The sequence below is a fragment of the Podarcis tiliguerta genome, assembly GCF_965153285.1.
Source record: "Podarcis tiliguerta genome assembly, chromosome: 6".
Taxonomy (NCBI): domain Eukaryota; kingdom Metazoa; phylum Chordata; class Lepidosauria; order Squamata; family Lacertidae; genus Podarcis; species Podarcis tiliguerta.
Genome location: NC_139539.1, coordinates 79,864,013 through 79,887,996, shown reverse-complemented (window position 1 = coordinate 79,887,996; position 23,984 = coordinate 79,864,013). Strand labels below are relative to the sequence as shown.

General features: G+C 40.3%; 1 protein-coding gene across 2 annotated transcripts; it reads right to left on the bottom strand.

Moving 5' to 3' along the window:
• Positions 1–60: 60 nt before the first annotated feature.
• On the bottom strand, positions 61–23,633 carry ASPM (assembly factor for spindle microtubules; the record flags this gene model as incomplete). 2 transcript variants are annotated; one of them, XR_014512481.1, is made up of 25 exons in its annotated part: positions 61–425; positions 518–690; positions 1,114–1,290; positions 1,628–1,782; positions 2,677–2,869; positions 3,607–3,777; positions 4,240–4,374; positions 5,546–8,904; positions 9,200–9,334; positions 9,451–9,573; positions 9,683–9,828; positions 9,943–10,147; positions 11,419–11,634; positions 12,963–13,048; positions 13,136–13,281; positions 13,376–13,551; positions 14,042–14,172; positions 14,257–14,398; positions 14,888–14,955; positions 15,175–15,417; positions 17,060–17,206; positions 17,554–17,649; positions 18,970–20,272; positions 21,548–21,691; positions 23,313–23,633. XR_014512481.1 is itself a non-coding variant. In XM_083445254.1 (25 exons), the coding sequence occupies 25 exons, from the start codon at positions 23,631–23,633 to the stop codon at positions 320–322; spliced, it is 8,289 nt and encodes a 2,762-aa protein (XP_083301380.1). In that variant the 3' UTR covers positions 61–319. The 2 variants fall into 2 exon arrangements, 1 of the variants encoding a protein (XP_083301380.1); XM_083445254.1 differs by having other exon boundaries at positions 5,554–8,904.
• Between the last annotated feature and the right edge of the window lie 351 nt (positions 23,634–23,984).

Here is a 23,984-nt window from a genome sequence, read left to right as displayed (position 1 = left end):
GGTTATAGATCCCAAATCTCCAAGAACATCAAAACAAAACAAAAACCATAGCCAACAATGTAAACAGAATAGTTTCCATTTTATTGTACAAAATCTCAGCCTTTAAAAAAAATACATAGTTTAGTTTGTTACTTACAAATCATATCCAAGTAATTCATAAAGACAATACCAATCACAAGCTGACATACAAAAATGTGCAGTAAAACTGAGGTATCACAAATATATACTGATAAAATTGGATATAGATTTATATGACGCTCTACATAATATGAAAGCTGATCCTGACAATGCTTTTTTAAATATCATTTTAAGTCATTCTTTAGTAATAAGGAATTCCAAGTGTATCCAATACCATTTGAATTGCTTGCAGAGGATCAACAATCTCTTTTATATTATCTTTCCTTAAAACCCATTCTGGTCTCTGCCTGTAGGTTAAAGGGGAGGAAATTGTACTGAAAAAGCAGGATTTTCTTTTTTCTCTTTTAAGCACGGAAATTGAAAGATCAGGATTTCTTACCTTGAAACTATTGTTGTCCTTAGAGGAGTTGCTGGGACAGAGAAATGCCCATTTTTGTATGCGGCCAACTTCTGTTTGGCAAGCATTCTTCTTGCATCCATTTGATGTTTCCGTGCTGTGAGTTTAAACAGGCTCTGAAGGCGAGTAACTACTCGTGAGCTGCCTCGGATCTCCTAAAAATTAAACCACATTTTACAATTAAATACAGTGTAATGCTTAGCTCAATGAAACCTGAAAGGAATAAACTTTTAGGAAACACATAGAAAAGCACCAGTTTTAATGGAAGTGATTAAGACCCCTCACCATCCAATCCTAGAGTGACACAGTTCCAAAGCTTGCCTGTCCAAGATCCTCCAACAGCACCATTGCTGTTCCCAAATATTAGGTTTCCAGCTTAGGTCCCCTGTCATTCTCAACAAAAGTAAAATGCATTTGGCACTAACTGGCTGTGTAAAATAGCAGCTTTAACACACTACCAGCCGTGTTTGTATATTACGAGCCACTGTGGCAAATCTCTCCCGCTCATCCCTCACAAACGGGAAAACAATTTCACAACGGTTAATGATGGGATGGAGTGGAGAGCCACCAAAACTTACAGAAGCTCTTCTTGAGTCCTTTGAAAGAAGAGCAAGCAGGCAGCACGTCTTGGTAAAAATGCTTCCACCTTTCTCTGAAACTTTGTCGCCAGCTCTCTCTCTGTACATCTGAAGTAGGTCCAGTAAAGTATCAACACAATTCTCCACTGTGTAAACAGCTTCAGTTGTCTTTTCATACTTGAAAAGAAAAACAGTTCTGGTTAAGTACTTTCCCTCCAACTTTTGAGCAAAGAATTGTATTTGAGACAGTCTTAACAGACTTCTTACACTGGATACATAGCAAGTCTAAACAGACTTCTTACACTGGATATATAGTACAGTGTAAAGAAAATAGCAAAACAACACTGTGACGACTGTTAGTGGATTTTCAGGAAGGAGTGTCCTCACTCCTGCCCCATTCTGAATTGGAGCTCTCAAGTCCAGGAGCAGCGATCAAGAGCAGCTCTAAGCCCCAAATTCTGGCAATAAAAAGGGGACTGAGACCATTCAACAAAACTTGAAAATGCAGAAGTACCTTTGACAAATTAAGCAGAACCTGGACAGAATAACGTATGACATCCATGCTAGGGACACTGCGATTGCAACTCCGTATCAAAGTAAAAATAGTGGGTACTGCTTCATTCTGGACCATACTTTCACAGCAAACGGGGGATAGTCGGGTAACAACCTCTGGAGAGGGAGAGAGAAAGGAATATGGATCAGCCTATTTTCAGGGTGGCAACAGTTGGACGAAATGCACCATGGAAATAGTGGCCAGTTCTCATTGACACACAGTAATTGAGATGGAGCTATGGTCTCTACTGGGGGTCTGTGGCACCCATCAACTGTCAGGGGCAGCATGGCACCCAAAAGCACATGTTTCCAGGCACCATGCAGGTCATGTGACTTGCACAAGCACACTCCCAAATTCTGCACTGGGACATGTTGGAGGGTATGGTGGCACCATTCACATAACAAAAACCACCACAGAAATATCAACATTTTCAAAAGTAGGGGGTCCATGGCATTGCTTTTGAAAAACAAGGGGTCTGTGGTACTTAGCTAATGGGGAACCACCAGGGTAGAGAAGTTTTGTGCTTCTCAGTGCATGAAGTGGGGTTGGATTGGATTGAATGCCATTCTACTCTGTTCAAACAATCCCATTTTCCACCACCCACTAGGAACACTGGTCCTTCCAATATGAAAGTACAGTGGTACCTCAGTTCTCAACCATAATCCTTTCTGGAAGACCATTTGAGTTCCAAAATGTTTGAAAATTGAGGCGCAAAGGGCTGCCTGCAAATTCAATTGAGAAAATGGAAAAACACACAGCGGAAGCTGTTCGAATTCCGAGGTGCGTTTGAAAACAGAAGCATTTATTTCCGGGTTTTCGACGTTCAGGTTCTGAAACATTCATCAATGGAGAAATTCGAGAACCAAGGTACCACTGTACTAGGCAGGTAATAATGATGTAATTCCACCACCACCCCATCTTTACTGCTACACCTTTTATGTTGGTAAATTTGTAGAAAGAATGGTATTTATGGTGTATTGGGAATTATGTTTAATCTAAAAAATACAAACCCAAGTCTTTTAAAGCTGCCAGAATGTAAGAAAAGTGTTTATATTTGAGAAGCCGATCAATGGCAAGTGCTGTTCTGTTGCATAGCTTCTTATCTTCGTTGCTTTCTTTATTGGCAATCGACAAGCTATCTCGCAGAGCTCTCGTTTTTGCTGTGTCAGTCTTCTTCCTACATAAATACCCTCTCCACAGTGACTTATGATGGATGAGGGTGGGGGCGAGGGGGAAAGTGATTTATTTTGAAAGAAAGGGAGAAGAGAAAGCCTGTTACATTACGGAATATAATTTTATGGTTTTCCAACCAATTCTAACACAATTAATATTTTGCATTCAGTGGCTTCCAGGCATCATTCAGTGATCAGAAGCAGAATAGAAAAGACGTGTTCATGTCTCAGCTGATTTTATTCTTATCTTTATCTTTTCCAGTGGTTTCTAGAATGTTTGCTTTCTGTTTACTGATGGGTTTTGACAATTAAAGCAGCAAAAAAATACAGAAAATATTCAGATTTTTAGATAAAAGGTGGAGAGTAAAAAACTACTCCAATTCCATTCGCCATAGTGAATAAGTGAAAGGAAAGTCCAAATGTAGACGTTAAGAATGGAGCCATGCACCCCATTAGAATCGATAAGGATATCATTCCTGCTGTGGCAATATTCCCATCATCCTTAGCAAACGCAGGAAGCTGCCTTCTATCAAGTCAGGCCATTAGCACATCTTGCTCCTCGTCGGAGAATACCAAATGCTGGTAGTGACTCCTGTGTTTCAGACAGGGGTCATATACAGCCCACCTGAAGATGTCAGGGGCTGACTGTGGGCTTTTTGTATTCAAAGCTCTATCACTAAGCTCTCACACATAAGAATAAAACAAGGCCTTAAATATAACCATATGACTCAATAAAACAGAAGCAGTCTCTCTAGGACCTTGGTTTACCTGGAATTTAGTTACTCCATTGATTAGGGCTTTTTGGTTCATGCCTTCCTGAACCGCATTTGCAGCTACATTTCTGCAGCTCTTCCATCTCCTCACCCTTCTTTGTATTTTAATAATATTCTCACGATCTTGAAGGTATCTCCTCCTCTGCAGTTTTGCTCGATACCACCTCTGCTTAAACACACACAGGACAAAGAGAAAAATATTTTCTTGCTAAGATCACCTACACATCTTTAAAGGAATGTGTTTAATTTAAAGGAATTAAAGAGATGGTCTTGATGAAACTTGGAACTTCAAGACATGTGTAAGTACAGTGGTACCTCAGGTTAAGAACTTAATTCGTTCTGGAGGTCCATTCTTAACCTGAAACTGTTCCTAACCTGAGGTACTTTAGCTAATGGGGTCTCCCGCTGCCACCGCACTGCAGCAGCACGATTTGTGTTCTCATCCTGAAGCAAAGTTCTTAACCCGAGGTACTATTTCTGGGTTAGTGGAGTCTGTAACCTGAAGCGTCTGTAACCCAAGGTACCACTGTAACATGAACTAATAAAAAAGACTGAGCATTTTCAAGAACAGAAGAGGCACTTGGTAGAAAGAAGCTCCTAGAGCAATACATTTGTTCTAAAAGCTAACCTGAATGTACAGAACTGAAGAGAGCTGCAAGTGTGCTTGCTTCGAGTGAAAAGCTCTGTAAGCCCTCTGAATTCTAACAGCAGCGAGGTGATGATATGCAGCAGCTGCAAAACGAAGGAGAAAACTCTGCCGGCTCTGTGCCAAATCCATAAAGGGGGGGGGGGACATAAAAACAATCAAAATGTATAAAAGGGCATCACAATTGTAACAGCAGTAAAAATATTTATCAATGTATCACAGTCGGTATAATACTAAGAGTAAAAGTTACTTCTTGGCGAACACTCATTAATAATCTGTACAGCCTGCCGAAAACATTACAATGGAAGAGGTTGGGAGGGGGCGTTCCACAGCCATGGGGACCACCACCAAAAGGTTGTGCCCGCCCCATTCTTTCCTCTATGCCTGGCAGTCATGCAAGCAAGGCCCCTGTACCAATCTTGAATCCCTGGGTCATATGGGCAGATAGTTCTGTAAGGACCTTAATCCAAAACTGTAAGGTCATTGCCAGGCAATTTGACTACCAGCAGTAGACATATATCTCAAATATATCTCTCCACCCCCATCATTTAGCCCAGACTCTGAGGGCCTTCTGGCAGTTCCCTCGCTGCAAAAAGTGAGGTTACAGGGAACCAGGCAGAGGGCCTTGTCGGTAATGGCACCCATCCTGTGGAATGCCTTCCCACCAGATGTCAAGGAAATAAACAACTATCTGACTTTTAGAAGATATCTGAAGACAGCCCTGTTTAGGGAAGTTTTTAATGTTTGATGTTCTATTGTGCTTTTAATTCTGTTGAGAGCCGTGCAGAGTCGGGAGAACGAATGAATGAATGAATGAATGAATAAATAAATAAATATACCCAAGGAACTTGAACAAGAAAGTTGCAAACCATCTTGCTATAACAAAAGCCTAGAACTTTCCCCTGCGCCACTACCACTTTTGGTTACGGCTTTCACTTCCGCTTCCGAATCAGTAGAAAAATTTTCACAAGATCTAGACAAATTTAAGCACTTTTTAAAAATACCTTAGATTTTGATAAGAGACAGATTTGGGGCCTTTGCTTCAGGCTATTTTGTATAGAAAAACATACAGTATCTCCTTTTGCTGGTATACCATTTTGTTCCCAATATAGAAAACCAGCAGAACATAAAAAGCACAGAATGAGGTTTAGGATTCAAAGACGGAAAGAGCATATTCATTATAATAAGAATCTAGCCATATTGTCCACCCTGCTTTTGACTCAGAGGAGTGGTTCTTGTGTACATATATTACAGGAATCAGTAACAAGTAATGTTGAAGTAAGTATACCTAAATACCTGGATACTTTTCAATTTGCAGAGCCTTAGATGTTCAAGGAAACTCCTGACTGTAGCTTGCATAATGATGATGCTCTTCAAAGTTTGCAAATTAGCTACTCTTTGGTGTTTCATAGCCAGGTAGGACCGATAACGCCGCTGTATTAAAAGTGCAGCTTCCCAGTATTTCTGGTATTGTTCTATGGCTTTATTTGTACACCGATGAGTCTGTACTGTAGTAGCTGCTGTTCTGAGGCGAATAAACTTTCTACGAGCCACAGTCATGCGAATGAAGGACTGAATCTTTCTGGCCGCACGAATTTCCTTTGCCTTTTGGCGTGCTACCCTTCCACGATAGGCAGACTGAATAGTTATCACAGCCCTGCGTATCAACTTGTAATGTCTGCGCTGGGCATGCATTCGGTAGAGAGACTGGATGAGAGTTGCTGCGACGTGCATAGCTTTCACTTTTTGCCGTGTTCTTAACTCTCTGTATGTGGACTGAATCATTACAGATGAGTTCTTAATTGCCAGGTGTGCATTTTGCTGGTGTTTTCCCTTTAGGTAAGACCGGTAGGAATTTTGTATGGTGACAGCAGCACCTCTCAGCTTTTGGTAAGAAACCCTAGCCCTGTGCATTCTAAATGTTGCTTGAATTACCTTTGCTGCTAAGTGTTTGCGCTCAATTTCCTTCCTGATTTTAAATCCTCTGTAGAAAGACTGAACGCAGATAACGGCTGCACAAACAGAAACATATTCCTGAGCCAGCCTCCTTGCCAGTACCGACGCTCTGTACCGTCTCTGAAGGACTACAGCAGCTGCTTTCAAAGCAAGGTACTTTCTACGTTCTCTCTGCATTTTAAAATTCCGCTGAAGCACAATGGCAGCTTGGTGCCTTTGCTGACATCGTCTTGCCTTCATCCAGCGAAAAGCTTTCTGGATGCAAATGGCGGCACTTTTAGCAGAGGAATACTGCTGGGCTGCAGTTTTGCACAGCTTATTGGCCCTGACTTGAACCTGTATAACTTTGGCTGCCCATTGTAATTTTTTGTAGGAACACTGCTGCCTGTGCCTTCTGTAGTTACTCTGTATGACTGTTGCAGCATAATGTTGTTCCCTCAAGATGCATCGCACTTTCGTTCCTCTGTAAGCAGCCTGAAGAACTAAAGCAGAGTGGCGATATTTTAAGTAGAGTCCTCTAGCGTGTTTCATCTCACGGTATGCTCTATAATGCTGCTGTATGGAAACAGAAGCAAGCTTCACAGCTTGGTATCGAGCATAAGCTGTATGTCTTCTAAAGGCTGCTTGGATAACCGTAGCAGCTCCATGCATTTGGGTCACGCGTTTCCTGGCCAGCAGGCCTCTGAAGGCAGACTGTATTACGATGGCAGCTTTATAGAGATGGACATACTCTTCACGCTGCTGTTTAGAGAGTACCATTGCTCGATACTTCCTCTGAATCGTCACAGCAGCTGCCTTAAGAGAAGCAAACCTTTGCCTCTGAAGAAAAGTTCTGAATCGCCTTTGGATGGTGGTGGCAGCCATATGCATCTTTTGCAAATGGAGCCTCGCTTTCATACCTCGGAAGGCAGCCTGTATTTGGATGGCAGAAGTCTTCATCTGCCTGTATTTGCGCATCTGAGCATTGCGACATTTACAACCACAATACCACTGCTCAATCAGTTTTGCCGCTGCTGTTAGCTTCAGGAAAGATTTTCGCTGCTTGTACATTCGATAAAATGACTGAATAGAAGTTGCAGACTGGTGCAAAGCTTTTAGCTCCTGTCTAACTTTCATCCCCCTGTAGGCAGCCTGAAGTACAAGAGAAGCCTTCCTTAACTTGAGATATTTTCCCCGTTCCATTCTCCCTCTGCAATGAGCTCTGTAGTGCCTCTGAATTACAATTGCTGACAGTTTCATTGCCTGATATCTAACCTTACTCTGATGCATTTTAAACATGGCTTGGATAATAACTGCTGCTTGGTGCATGCGTTGAATTTCACGCCTTGCTCTTACACTTCTGTAAATTGCTTGCATTTTAACAACTGCAACCTTTAAAGTGAGATATTCCTGCCTTTCACTCCTGGCTAGGACAGCAGCACGATACCACCTTTGAACCTTAATGGCAGCCCCTCTGAAACTTTTAAACTTTGTTTGACTGATGTGCATCCTGAAATAGGACTGTATGACTACTGCAGCATGGTTCTGTCTTTGGATTGCCTTCCTCACAACCCTCCCTCTCCAAGCTGCCTGGAGTTGTACAATGCTATTGCGAAGCACAACATATTCCTGCTGTTGTTTTCTGCCCAAAAGTTTGGCTCTATAGTGCTGCTGAAGTGTTTGAGCAGCATTTCTCACCATCCTGAACTTTTTCAGAGCCATGTATCTCCTAAAGGCAGATTGTATTTTAACTGCGGCAGCATGCCAGCTCTTAATGCATTTCTTTACTTGCCAGGAACGCAGAGCTGCCTGCAAGAAAATTACAGCTGTTCTTGTCTTCAAAAACCTTGTTCTGATTTTGGAAGCCCTGTACCATCTCTGAATCACAAGGGTAGCTTGAATCAAAGCTTGGTATTTTCTTCTTGCAGCATAAGCCCTCAAAGCAGACTGGATCTTAACAGCAGCCGTTTTCTGACACTTAAACATTTTCCGTACTTTATAGCCCCTGTAAGCTGCTTGCAAACACACAGCAGCCTTTTTTAGCTGTAAGAACTTCAGCCTCAGAAAAATTTGCTTTCTGTATGCACGGTAGTGTACCTGAATGACACAGGCAGCTCTGACTTGTCTACACAATAAACGAGCTTTCATTCCTCTATAAGCAGATTGCAGGAATATAGCTGCTGAACGTTTCTGCAAATATGTTTCCCTGTCAATTTTCCTCATCCTGTAAGCTCTGTAATGCTTCTGAATAGCCACCACACACAGTCTTTTCCGTTTGTAAATGAATTTAGCTTGAAGACATCTGAACAAGGCCTGTATCTTGATAACACTGTGTCTGATATGTAAGTAATTGTTTCGATCTCTGGTCATCCTGTACCATGACTGAATTACAACTGCAGCTCTCTCTTTCTTTGCCAGTTCAGTTGCTTGCAGTCGCTTCTCTATTTCAACTTTTGAATTCATTTTGCAGCCTTTCCATCTTCTAAATGCAGACTGAATCACAAGTGCTGACTGTTTCATCCTTTGATATTTTTGGCGATGGGCTTCTGCTATCAAAAAGGCCCTGAAGTGCCTCTGAATAGTGAGAGCAGCCCAGCAAACTTTTTTATAAGCAGCAACAGCAAGGAACGTTCTTATCCTTGCTTGCACAATAATTGTATATTGCCGAAGCTGCAAGTATTTTCTTCTTGCGTTGTATCTTCTCCAGTAAGTCTGGGGTGGAAAAAAGAGACACACAGCTGTAAGAATCAGATTTCACTGCACGTTTACAGTTTTAATACAAGAGAAATTGGCAATTCTTTATATGCATATATGGTGGACTCGAACAATAAAATTCAATATTCTTTATATGAAAGTATGGCATATAAAGTGTTCTAACAGTAAACCATATTTTACTTGATTCTGAAATCTTATTCTGGGCAGAAATGAAATAGCACCTGGTAATCTCAATCGGCTAGGAAATGCAGTAATTTTGACATAGTAATTTCACATGAAAAGTCAATCATACCTGAATGACAACAGAAGATACTCTTTCAACTTCTTCCTGCTTTGCTTTTTTTAATTTCTGAAGTTTCACCTGGGCCATGTATCTTCTCCAATGTTTCTGAATTACAACTGCACCTTTTGATTTTTCTTCCAAAATCTAGCAAAAGAAAAATTCCACTGCTGATTAAATATGTCCATATAGCATCGATAGATACTGTAGAATCACGTTCTGCGGATAATTTAGGAAACATGCAAAGTAACTCAAAGAAATACCTGTGCTAATCTTGTTTTCAATCTGTGTTCCCTCCACACTGACTGAATCAGTCGAGCTGCTCGAATCTCTTTAGAAAGATTTACAAGTCGCGAACAAAGAAATGACACATAGGCAATAACTACCTACAGAAAACCAAGAGAGCAGAGAACATACAGAAACTTAGCAAGTTGCGATAAAAGTAAGTTGTGATTGAAGAAGGCAATGGTGAATTGTAAAGACATGGTTGACTACCTTCTCATCAGGAATTGTATTGGACATGTCTGAATGGTGAATCATAGCAGGAACACCACCAAGGTCAGAAATTGCAGCATTAATCAGCTGGAAGTTTCTCTTCTCATTGTCAAGGAGTTCTTTATAAAGCACGGAAGAAGTTATAGCTTTATTTAAAAAAAAAAAAAAAAAAACAGAGAAAAAAGATTGAATTTATTAAGTCAAATAAAGTGGTAATAAGCATCTTCCCTCTGCCTTCAATAATCATTTAATGAACTCACTTTCATCAAAAGCTCCATTGAGTACAGTCAGAGAAGAATCAGACTCAGAGGAAGAATTTAGAGCAACTGTACCACTTTTGGTGCATTCTACTGTTAGAGTTGTGCGCTGGCAGATAGCTTCCAAAGGCACATAACATGGATGATAATGATGAATCAAATAACACAACACTCTTCCATCCGAGAAGGATACTGTAAAGTTTTCAACCTAGTTAAAAAACACAAAACCAGTTAAGCAAATATTTTCTGCCAGCGGCTTCTCTATTTGAAGGTTTGTATCAGCATACCATGTGCTAATAAAGCTGAGTTCTAGGCCTCCATTTCTGAAATCTAGCCTACTCAACAATGCATTCCTTTCTTCCGATGGCTTTTCTTTTTGAAAAGCATATCTAGAGGGAAAATACCCTTCCCACACCACAGTATTCAAAGTCTGAATATTAATAACTTTAATACCCCTTGCTCTTTACAGCCAGATAAACACAGCCAGATAAACAGGGGTTTTCCAGGGGTTATTATATTGGAACACTTATTGAAATTACAGTGGCATGAATCTTCAAAAACAGTCCTAAACTAAAGTATAAATTTGTAGTGCACTAAAGAAAATCAGGTTAGGATCTGCTTGTCATGTTTGGCACAACAAACCATAAAAAGATGTTCTATAAAAACACAGTACTTGGTGATTTACCTTCGGCAGCTTTCAGAATAGTAAGTTCTAAGAGATGTGATTGGGATGGGCCACAGCTCAGTGGCAGTGCATCTGTTTTGCATGCAAAGGTCCCGGGTTCAATCCCCAGCATCTCCAGGTAGGAACAGGAATGTCCCATCTAAAACCCTGGAGATCTGCAGCCATTCAGTGCAAACAATAGTGAGTTAAATGGACTGAGTTAAATGGACTCAGTACAAGGTCGTTTCCTACCATTTTCCAATTCTTTCCAAGAAGCAACTTGGACCATGAAACAAGTAAATTTATCCTTAGCGTTCATCAGATTAGCTTTGATGCATCAACAACAAGTTACCATTTGATATGGCCATCGTTGTAGATTTAAACAGTCCATCCAAATGTTTCCTTTAAACCAGTTTGTTGGAAAGGAAAGGGGAACCTATTGATTTTGTCAGTACTGTTTCATAGGAACATATGTAAATGCCTAATGTCAGGTCATTAGGCACCCTCTCCCACAAAAGGATGACATCCTAGCATCAATGAAGTTTAATAAGAAATGGGCAGGCAAGATTGCGGCAAGTATAGCCCATTATGCCATTTTCCAGTCATTTATAATGCACCATAATAAAAACATGCTGAACAGCCAAATAAATATATATCTCCTTAAATCTCAGTCCCGCTGATTAAAACTGGCTTCCATCAATTAGTAAAGCAAATTTGTGGTCTATCAAATAATACTTTCATCCCTTGTTTGCTTATTGGGGAGGAAACAGAACAGAGATGTGTCATTACAGAGATTGATTATTGGGAGTTTTTACCTTGACATTGTAAAACCCACAGACAGTATTGACCCAATCCATCAGCATCTTTACATTTTCACTGCAGCTTTCGGATGAATAAAAGTTACTGCTGTCTTTTCTCACTTTGTTGGCAATACGAGATTCTAAAGCAGCAGACTTCACTTTTGTAATGTGCATGTTCTTCAAAAAATCAATTTCTTCTTTCAACTGATCCCTATCAAGGGAAACCTCCACCTTAACAAGAAGAAATTTAAAATATTATTTCTAAAGATGAGGGTTTCTGATCTTTAGAGATATGTACGTAAATCACTGTATTTCTCAAAGCATGCTAAACAAATGACAGATAACAACTATGTTATCAGGACAATGCTAGCAGAACAAGTCCAATCATGTTTATTCAAATGCAACTCTCATTTAACTTAACGAAGCTTATTCTGCAAGCAGCAGGATGGGTTTTCCAGAAACCTTTGTTTTAGAAAATGAACTTATGAAACAGCGGTAACATTTTTCAGTGGAAAGATAAAGCACTGAAAATGTCCTGGCCCACATCACTGCTCTAAGGTGAATATAGCAATTGCATACTAAGGTGGAACATTTGGTGGGCAGGACAATGTCAATCCTGACAAAACACAAACTTGCTCTGGTTTAAAATTTGGAGATGGCTAAATAACATATGAAAGAAAATGTAAACTGGTTATGCACCTGTATAACCAATTTAAGATGAACAAGAACTCTTTCGACTCCACAGCACATTTTGTTATGTGATAAAATTAATCAAGACTATTTTTCCATAATTGATTTCAATGCTCGTAAATTTGTTGATAGTATTTTTAAAGGCATCAGACCTCGATGTCTTCCCTTTTTTGATGCACCAGTTCTGTACATTTCATGTAACATTTCACATCACTACCAATTATAAAAGCATAGCTCATCTAACTATGTAAGACATACGGCCTTTTCTCCCACATATTCAGTGTTCCCCATCTTGCAACTTGTGTAGGGGTTATGTTCCAGGGATTGTGTGCAAAGCTGAAGCTGCATGTAGTTAAAACCCCAGAATCTCCCTAACAGCAGCATCTCTACCTTTCCAAAGCTGGTGTGACTTGGCCCCCCATGCAAGGCTCTCCACCTTGCTTACCGGGCTCTGGGAGATCCTGCAAGATCTCACACAAGAACGTCCCAGAACCCAGGAAGCAAGGTGGAGAAGCTTAAAAGCTCTTTCCACACTTTCTGTGATTTCACAATCACAATTTCTGTGATTTCAACAAGCTGGCTGCCAGCATAAAGCTGTGATTGTACAAGTTAAATGTATGGAAGTTGGGAGTCAACTCTACTGATGTTCTACTTTACATGCAGTTGGTGAGGTCATCTCTGCGCATTTGGTATAGGCATGGAATTGCTTTTGAGAACTGCCCTTCAGTAGTATTGGCTTCTATATACAGGCCATTTTTTATACAGCACCCCATTTTTTTGAAGATACAACATTGCAAGACCTAGATGCATACTACACATCTTCAATATATGTTGCAGAGATTAACTGCCAAAAAATCATTATGCAATACCTGAAAAGCAAATACTATTTTCCACAGCAGTGCAAGTGTTTTCTCTCTATGCCGGTCCACAATATCCTTAGCGTCAATCGATGTACCTATAAATCAGTCAAATAGGTTACTGATTTGTAGCATCCACACATTTATTTTATAAAGGGACTACTTTCTACTTTGCTGGCACTTACCATGTTCATCTTCCAACTGTATTCCATGATCTTTTAGTACTTCAAAGGCAATCTTGACATTATGCATCTTTTGAAGTCTACTTATTGCAGGAACTCTTAATTTTTTGGAAAGACTCCAGTTTGACGACAGTAGTTCCAATGCTCTTCTGAAAATACAAAGATACCATGTTAAAAATATAGCCCATTTCCTCAAGTGAAATCCTTCTATAACTTCAGCAACAAAATGCAGTGAAGACTTACACTAGACGAATGCCACATTGCAAATCTGTGGCTAGATTTGTTACAGCAAAGTCAAACTCATCGAGTGGAGTCTGCACGTGATGAACTGGAAAGCCCAGGAAATATAGATGGCGAGAAAGATCACCTTCTCCACTTAGAAAATCTCGGGAAAATGCCAGCAGTATCTCTTTACTAGACTGGAGAAAAGGCAACAAATTACATTCATGCAAGATTATCAGTTCTGTGCGCACATCATGGGGCTCATTTTCAAGTAAACAGCCATAAGATTGTGCTGCAAGGCAAACAGGAATTCTCTTAACTTCCAGTACGTTTAACGCAGTCATAGACTTTAGCCACAAACATTAATAAGACTCCTACCTACCACAGCCTATAAAAAGAAATTGCCAAATGCCTATTCCTCAGCTAATAAGCACACAAAATCAAGCTGCATTTGTTAATGGCAACTTAAAATTCCTGTTCCAGCCATAGAAGAAAATTACCACCTTGGGAAACAAATCTAAGTCTTAAAATTAGTATCTTGTGGCTTCCACATATATACACTCAAATCTACTAATCTTTTGTTTTTCTTATGTTACACTGGGGTACTACTTCTTTTAATGGAAAATTCAATTTTTAAAAAAGATCTAATTATGCACAAAACAAATATAGAGGCTTAAATTGGAATACCTTGAATTCTGCATTTTTACAAAAGAGGCAAGGATCATGATCAATAATTCTAGACAGCTTGGCGCGATCAAGAAAGCAAACCAACAGAAGAAGTTTTTTCAGCGTAAATTTTGACAATGCTTCTTCGTGTCCTGTAAGAAAATATCAGATTGTATATACAGCAGCATCTTAAAAAGTATAAAACAGATTATAAAACAGTAAAGAAAAATACCTACCATCTCGATACAAGTGAGGCACACTTGGGTGCCTATACTCAGCTGCAATATCTGGATTCCACAACAAGCGATTAAGTATAAACATTGCCAGGCCCATTACATCGCTGTTGCTCTCTAAGGCAATTAGCTCACCATAGACTACCTTTCATTAATGAGAGAAAGAAAATCCACTTTAAACAAAACAAAAACCTTGCAGCAATAGAATTCAGATCTTCAAAGCAGATTTATTAAAAGAACTATAGCAATATAATATTAATTATATTTCCCTTGACCACGAGTGATGGCAGATGACAGGCAAGCAGGTGCCGGGGGGGGGGGGTGGCTTCATGGTTCCCCATCCTTCATAGTTGTCAACGTTTCTCTTTTTTAAAGGGAAATGCCCTTATTCCAAATAGGATTCCTCGCAAGAAAAGGGAAAAGTTGACAGCTATGCATCCTTGCCTTTGAGTCATGAAATAACGATAATATCAAAGTCTTAAGACCAGTTCTACTGATTACCGGCAGTCACTATCACCAAGCTTTATGTCCCTAAGGCTGATTAATACAGATTCCAGTACAAATCTTAGCAACTCTACAAGAGAATATCTTGCTCAAATAACACTTTGTAAACATTAAGAAAATACAAACTTACTTCCAGACCTATGCGCAACCATAGTGGGTTATAGCATAAAAGCCAGTTGAGGATTTTCTGTCTTTCACCTGCAATGGACACAGAAGCAAATGCAGGATAATATAAAAATCTGGAAAGGATGTTACCTAAGAATATACCGTGAAATTGCTATTATCAAGCTGTGGATTGTTGATTATAGAACTGAAGGCCATAAATAGACCTGGCCACGTTCTTGTATACAATTTCCCACCACAGTTCAATTTTTCTGCATATGTGTAGGAATATCTGGAACACAGCTACATTCTTACCAATATCCTTCCAGAGATGTCTGTCCTTCCGAATTAACAAGTGTTTTGATTCAATTTCAATCTCCAGCCTTTTTATTGCTTTAACCATCTCGTTTGATGTAAATAAACGGCAAGCTGAGCGACGAAGTTTGTTCAGCTTGCACCGAGCTGTATAAGCTCTTAGGGATACTTCTTCTTTAGTTGGTGCTCTAGGAACACTTGGTTTATGAGACTCTGTTCCCAAGATAACAGACACCGCATTGACTGGAGAGAAAACAGTTGCAAGTGTTAAAATCTACTTGGTATTATAACTTTTGTTGTAATATGCTTGTAATTTTTTCTTGATTTCATTGAGGAGATAAAGAACTGTACAACTTTTAGAAGACATCTGAAGGCAGCCCTGCATCGATAGGTTTTTAATGCTTGATGTTTTAATATACAGTGGTACCTCGGGTTACATACGCTTCAGGTTACATACTCCGCTAACCCAGAAATAGTGCTTCAGGTTAAGAACTTTGCTTCAGGATGAGAACAGAGATCGTGCTCCAGCGGCGCGGCAGCAGCAGGAGGCCCCATTAGCTAAAGTGGTGCTTCAGGTTAAGAACAGTTTCAGGTTAAGTATGGACCTCCGGAACGAATTAAGTTGTTGGGTTTTTGTTTTTTTACAATTGAGCGATGTATAAATTTTATGAAATAATTAAAATATAGCCTCCTTCCACAAAGTGCAGTTTATTTCACTGGCTTGAATCAACTGGATCAAAATACCCATAGAAGCACAATGTTTTGATTGGGTGGGAAAGCTGAATTAATGGATTGTTCTTCCTTGCTGTAGGAAACTGGGCTTACTGGCCTCTTGACCCTCTGCCACCTATGATGCTATGATAATATTTGCAATCTTTGAAGAGCGTTCACACAAACTTTACCCAGTGTGCATCCAGGATTATACAAGCTCAAAGGAAAGGGTGCATTTATAAGTCATGGTAAACCACAGCTAAAGGTCTACACTGAACATGCAGATCACTCACACTTCGCTACTGCCCACTAACAAGAAAGACAGGAGCAACATACCAATATTCTTGGCTAAGGGTTTCACACAAACTAAGGATTATGTCTTGAAGCAGAAATAGCCAGTATTGAAAAGCCAAGAATGAACTTCCTTCAGTTGTTGCTAGCAGATGAGAACAATGACCTTCCGTGCCAACTCTGAAACACTTGCTAAAAACTTCTATTCTGCCAGGTCTATGAAGGCAATTAAAGGGTATCTCACCCACAATGATCTATCGATCTTGGTTTTAAATTTCTTTTTGCTTTTAATTTGTTTTTAACTTTTTATGCTATTGTTGAGTTTTATGTTTTTACATTGTTGTAAACCACTGTGATATATTCATGATACAGCGGTATATAAATATTATTTTATAATAAATAAAGCAAGAAATGCTCCAATATGCTAACAATGGAAGCACACAAAGGAAGTCGCACTTTTTCGGCTGCACAACCAATTTTGTAAACTGAGTGAGATGACTGGTGGGCAGAAGAGGCTGCAGATCTGCCACCCCTTAGGAATTGATGGGTTTAAAGCTTTCCAAAAAACCAACACCGAATAACAGAAGCAGCACTTCGCATGTGAGCTTTCAAGTTAAAGCAGCTCTGTGCATATGAATGCAGAACGTCAGCTCAAATGAAATAGCACATCAGATTACATAAATTTATTTGATGTGATGGTCATTTATCAGTTTTAAGTAATTTTGTTATGTTTTATATTCCCAGGGGAAATAGTATTGTTACTCGAATATTTATATTGACAAGTTAATAAATGGAAAGATTTTAAAGTAAGCAAACTGGATCGCTGAAGTCTAGAGTAATTCTTATATATGTGAAACATTAATACCCTGCAGATCTCTTTTACCTTGTGAAGTATCTGTTTTCACAGTGAAGTCATCAGGAGTAAGTACAAAATTCAACCACCAAGTAAAACCTCGTTGCTGTTTCTCTTTCCAGCACTCATCGTAAAACATGTTCTTGGCCGCAAAAGGCATTGGATGCCTAGGAATGTCTTTGAAAAAAGATTAAAAGTTACATTACATCTCAATTATGGACAACAGGTTGGATCCAGAGATCCACCCATGGAAGAAGGTAGGTAGGTAGGTGACTTTCCCAGTGATGAACCCTCCTCAGTGGGGTAGACTGCGGCGCAGGGGCTGAGACACCTTTTCCAAGGGCAGCACAACAGCAATGAAAACATGTATTAATTTGCAGGCTTTTACTTTTGGAATATGCCTATACTCTGAAGTTGTACGGATCAATCTAATTTCAGCTAAAATATAGCAAATGTGTTGAAACTGCCACTTGCACCAAGAGACTTTTCATGGAGAATACAGAACACAAAGAATTTATTTTCACCTGTTTTTAAGGGTTTCACAAACGTCAGCTGAGACTGTGCCACTGGAATAATGTTCTTTGTTTTCCTACCAGTTCTCCATTTTTTAGATAAGGAACCTGAAAATTAGAACAAGAACGAATTGTAATATTGTGAAGAACACAACAGAGACAACAAGAGGGGGAAAAGAGAATGGCAGAAATATATTACTAGATTCCTCTGGAAGGGGAAGAAACCAAAAAAGAAAGCAGTGGATTTTCCTTGCTGGATTTAGGATTATATTATGAGGCGTCCTGTTTATGCTGGCTAAAAGAATGGATATTATTAAAAAATACTGATGGTTTATTAGACCTTGAAGGTCATGATAGCATATTTGGCTAGCACACATATCTGTGGTACGAGAAGGTTAAAGTTTATAAAGCTTTTTTGAACCATGTAGTAAGCAAAGCGTATGGGAAAAATAATAAATCATTAGAACAAAAAACACCATGGTGGCTTTCACCACTGGAGGCGATGTCTGTAAAAAAAATTGACATAAGAAATGATTGGGTATCTTATAAATTATTATTAATGGAAATAGACCATGAGCTGAAATTAAAGAGGTTTGAAGAAGATTATTAATTGATTGGTTACAATACCATCAACTTAATGATATATTTAAGATGGATAAAAAGAAATGTTTCTAAATTTGAAATGGAGCTGTTAGAAAATAAGACAAAATTACTTTCAAAAATGTAAAAATTATTCTTAGAATGGTATACAAAAGACGAACAGGTCAAATCAATGATGATACACTTGGCGAGAGATTTTGAATATAACACAATTGGCAGCAAGGGAGAAGTTATGGAATCAGGATTTAAAGTTCACAGCATGCTATACTTTGAAAGAAAATTATATGAAAATTATGTACCTGTAGGAAATAAGCTAAAATGTATAAAGCAAGATCAACTGCATCCTGGAAATGTAAAGAGAAAGAGGGCACCTTATATGTGGTAGACTTGTAAAGTAGTAAAAGAATTTTGGGAGATGATATATAATGAATTGAAAAAAAATGTTTAAAATAACCTTTCCTAAGAAACCAGAAGCTTTTCTTTTAGGATTTCTAGGTGCCAAAATTCCAAGGGACTAGAAGAGACTATTTATATATGTGACTACTGCTGCCCAGACAATATTAGCCCAGAGATGGAAAGAAGGCATGGTCCCTACCAGAGAATGACAGATTAAACTGATGGACTACTCAGAAATGGCAAAATTTAGGAATCAAGAAGACTAAATGTGCTGACTCAATGTCAAATGAAAGCAATAAGCTTTAGGCCCATCAAATGAATGTACTTTGTTTGAAAAGCAGCTATAAATGGTCACAGTTGGTCTTCATCACCAATCCATGGCAAATAGTTTATTTAACATATCCAAATAAACAGAAGAAAAGGTTAAATTACCTGGTTTCTTTTTCTGACTTTGCTTCTCTCCGTTCACACATTTGGGATTTGATGCTTTCAAAGCACTGCAATCTTCATTTTCCACAAAGGACATAATTTTTTTTCTTGCAGAGTTCTCCACATATTTACCACTTTCGCTATTAGTATCTTCTAAATATTCTCCACTTTTTCTTTTATGACTATGTGACGTTCTTCCTAAGCAAGCTGAAGCTGTTTCAATTTTGTGATCTGTAACTTCACCTGAGAGAGGTTCTATAACTGGAAGTTCTGGCAACATTTTCATTTTTGCTGTTTCAGGAACATTATCCATAGATCGCTGAATTGCATTAGAAAGGCATTTTCTAGATTTTGGTTTTAATGAGTTCCTTCCTTGTCCCTCAGGACAACCTGACTTACTTTTAGTAACTGTGTTGCACAACAGAGGCCTTTTTTTACCATGTTCTTTCTGGAAGCAGCAAATTTGATCTGGGTCATTTTTCTTGCACCCACTTGCATTACGTTCAAACTTTTCAAACTGAAATGTTGCATTTTTTTTACTGTGTGCATCATTAAGTTGCTTGCTTGAAAAATGAGACTCCACAGGAAAAGCGAAAATTTGCATTCTTTCCTTCTGTTGTGAACAAATTGTGTAAGATCCCAAACTTGAAGAATGGGAAACCGATTTATGTACTTGTGAAGTTGGCTGAATAACTATTTGATTCTCTTTTAAAAACTGATCAGGTGAAAGAACTGGCACTCTTGTAGCTATAGCAGGCTCTTCACAAAGTTCATAGCTATTGTGTACAAAAGAATCAGGGCTTAAAATTTTCCTGTGATTCAAAGGAAAGCTTTTGAGATTTTCTGGTGTGCAAACTGAATCTGTGCTAGAACTTTCCACTTTCACTGGACTAATACGTCCACTTTCCAATTTCGTTTCCACAAGATCGTCACACTTTGGCACAACAGTACAGGTCTGTTTTGTATCCTGCTGTGATTCATTATATGCTACTGTACCAGTAACAAAATATGGAATTGATCTCCCCATTGAAAGAGGGGGATTAGTGACATGCTGCTTTTCTTGCAGTATGGGATCAGTTGGAGAGTGTAAGAAGCTGTTTTCTAAGAGGATTACACTGTTCCCACTAGGTGAAATGCTGCATCCATTCACTTCCAAGTTCTCACAGGCTTGGAGAGGGCTTCTAACTCTTCCAGGTTTTTTGGACATGTGAAAAGTTTCATTTATATTTTTGATTATGGGAAGTTTCTTCTGATATTGTGATTGCCGTGAAGGAGCTCTCTTTTTAACTGTATCCCAAAGACTTTTCTGAAAATGACACCAACACAAATATCCAGTTATTACTGTGCATATATTGAGAGCCCTTATCAGCTACGTAGTCCTTCCTCTTCCTCACTGCATAAATAATGCTGCTCATAGCCTACTTAATGCTGAGAAATACAGGCGTCCTCCCACTTACGCAATGTTCCAGGGCCCTGCGCGCATAAGGAAAATTGCATTATGTGAGCAAAACCCTCTAAAAGCCTCTTAATGCTCATTTCTTTCCTGCTCTCCAGCTATCTGTCCATACAACTCTCTCTTCAACTAAAGTTGAAGTTCTGGGGCTGGCTGATGGATGTGTGGAAAAGCAGCTGCTGCTGATGCACTATCACACATGTCAGCTGCTAGCTGGGGAGGCTGAGCAGCCGAAGAAAAGTGCCACTGCGCCTCCGGTCCCTTTGGGGCTTCTTCCTCCCTCATTGTAGTCCTCTTCAGCTCCTTGCAAGCCATAAGGAATCTCCAGCTCTCTCCCGCCATTTCCTGGTTTGAATCTACTGTGGTACCTCTGTTTACAGACAGGATCCGTTCCGGAGGCCCGGCTGTATCCCAAAAAGTCTGTAACTGGAGATGCCCTTCTGAAAACACATGTGGTGCCATTCAGCACTTCTCCACACGCAGCGAAATCCAGAAGTATACACTTCCGGGGTTGCCACATTCACAACCCGAAGAGTACGTATCCAGAGGTATACGTAACCCAAGGTACTGAATTTATTTAATTCCCAGTGCCACGCATGTGTAGTCGCACGCATGTCAATCGCATGTAAGTAGAGCGGCGCCTGTACTATTTTTTTCAGCAAGTATCAGTAGTGACACAAATTTGCAAAGTAAAAGGAAATAAGAAGTCATGAAGAGCCCATGTATTGTCATTTTTAAAAAATACTCAGAATTCATACAGGTAGCATCGCTGCATATTTATTCACACTGGGGATTTTTAATGGTGTAGATTTCAGAACATCTGGCAAAGCCAGGAATGGTTAAAATCAAACCAAGGAAGGTATATCAAGAATTAAGCAAGGGACAGTGAAAGAGACCTAGGCAGACTTTCCAAAACCTTGTACCTCTCAGATCTATGGAAACCCCTGACAATACCACATCAGAAAGTTTAGTTTCTGCAACTTCAACATTCACTGCACAACATTCACTCCTACCAGTGGTTTACAAAGAGGCATTTTCAATATACCACAGCACTTGTATAACTGGATGGTCACTTTGGAAGCCAAAGGAGACTGGGAAAGTTTTTTTATGCATATATACGTTCCATACCTTTTTCTTTGTAGACTGTTCAGCAGAACCCAGCAAAACTGCTTGATGTTTAACAACATCATTTACAACAAAAGTTATGAGCTCCCGCACTTTGCCACCTTCCAGTGGTGTCCACGTTACTGAAATTAATATTCTCTCTCCAGACTGCAAAAGAAAAGCATGAAACATAGAAAGATGGTATATTTCCTTTGACAGGAAACTGCAGGACTTCTCAATTTACAATCTCTTTCCATTTCTGTGTATGCCACAAATGATGTCTAAATAGTTTTGGCTAGATTGCATCCCCCCATCAAATAACATATGAGGCATATACAAATGCGGTTAGAATTTTGCAGCAGTGCAATGCTGCACCTGCGGAGATAAAGGCTACAGTGGGCAGAAAAAAATAGCATAGAAAAGAAGTTGATACAACAATATTAGCCAGTAACCTGTTCACAATACCAGGTTTAGGACCTCACCTTGAATCAGAAAAAGACCAGTTAAACCACAGCACAACTCTTCAGTCAATGCAGAAATGCACAAGAAAAATGGTACATATACACACTAGAGATTCATATCCCCAGGCCTCTCCTTCACAGAACACTTATCTATGTGGACCCCAAACATTAGAAATTGAAAGCTTAAACCACCCATCCCAAATCAGGCAAGGTAGACAGACTTTTTTCCATTTTCCTATTAAGTGGTTTACCTCATTATGCTATAAAATCCTTTAGCAAACTCTCCTAAAATCTATTGGGCACATTCCTTATGGCTAAAGATACTTTGCAAATATGTAGTCACACTATAAAGATATATGCATTACCCTATTTCATACAATGATATTCTATTGTACATCATCATTGGTGAGAACTGCTGATAAATCTTCTGTGAATATCCTAGTATTCTCTTTTGATTCAACATACATTTGTCACCTTGAGTAAACGTTTGTCTCTAGAAACAATTGATTGTTGTTACACACTACTATTACTACTCTGCAGTGAAAAGTTCCAGGGTGTTACAAGCGTATACAGGGCCGGATTTAGGTCTGATGAGGCCGTTAGCTACTGAAGGTAATGGGGCCCTTTATATGTCCAGCTGTCCTTTGTCAACAACAAATTGTTGATGTTTTTGTGTTGAAAATATGCTATATGGTAATTTATGGACCTAATAGGTATCTAAAGCCATTTGCACATAACAAATAGGAGCCTACACAACACAAAACACTGTTGCTGTATGCAGGTTTTATTCAATTTTTATCTATTTTGGAAATGTACATCCAGTTTTCTTTTCCTTTAATTTTTTTGGGGGCCCCCCAAGAGAGTGGGGCCCTAAACTATAGCTTGTTTAGCTTATATGTAAATCCGGTACTGAGTGTGTACCTGGACTCACATGTGCACAGCCAGCACTCATACATGTTCGTATACACACAGCTGACAGGTTTAGGATCTCTACTCTTAGAATCATATGCAAAGTTACACACACCCACACACAAATATATACGTGTGTGAGAGAGAGTGTGTATATATGCAAACATATGCAAAGTTACTTACACACACAAATATATATGTGTGTGTGTGTGTGTGTATATGTATGTATATGTATATATGTGTATGTGTGTGTATATATGCAAAGTTACACAAACACATATATATTACACACGCGGAGCTCCGTCCCTACTTTAACCCTTCCTTAACAGGGGCAGAGCTTCTTACTGGCCAGCAACAGGCCCGAGCAGGGACGCCCCCTCCCCACCTTCCTTGATCAGTCCCCCCGCCGCTCTCCTCACCTGCAGCAGCCAGTGGCGCGGCTCCTGCACGGCGAAGCCCTTGGCGGCGGGCGGGGGTCTCCCGACGACCACGCGGACGGGCTCGGCGTTCGGGTTCTCGAGAGCCAGGCGTCGGAGGCGCGACGTGCCCACGCGGACGGCGCCGAAGCTGAGCAACGGCGCCGGCGAGAAGGGGACCAGCGTCAGCGCGGCGTCGGCCTCCTCTTCGCCGCCGCCGTCCCCTTCGCCGGCCGTAGCCCAGCGCCGCCGCCGCCGCCCCGGGCCGCCAGGACTCGCCCTGCGGAGCCCCGTCGCTCCCCCGTCCTGCCTCGAGACGGCCATGGCTCCGTCGACCAAGGTGGGTCCCCGCCTCCTCGTCGCCGCCGGTTCCTTTTCCCCTCAGAAATACGGTCAAGGGCCTCGACAACAAACCGCCTGTCTCCCCCTCCCCTCCCCCCCTCGCAACCCGACAATAACAATGATCCTCGGCAGTTAGGAGTCCCAACCGCCAGTCCCGAATTTCAAACCCGGCCGCCCCCACCAATCAGGGCGGCGTCCGTGAGAAACGCTAGGCCAATCGCCGCGCGGAACGCCCCCGCACCCAATCGCCGCGCGCACCGTTCGGAAAACGCCAGCCAATGGGTTGGGGCCTTCCCTCCGCCCTCTTTGGCCAGAGCGATCGGCGGCGCCCTT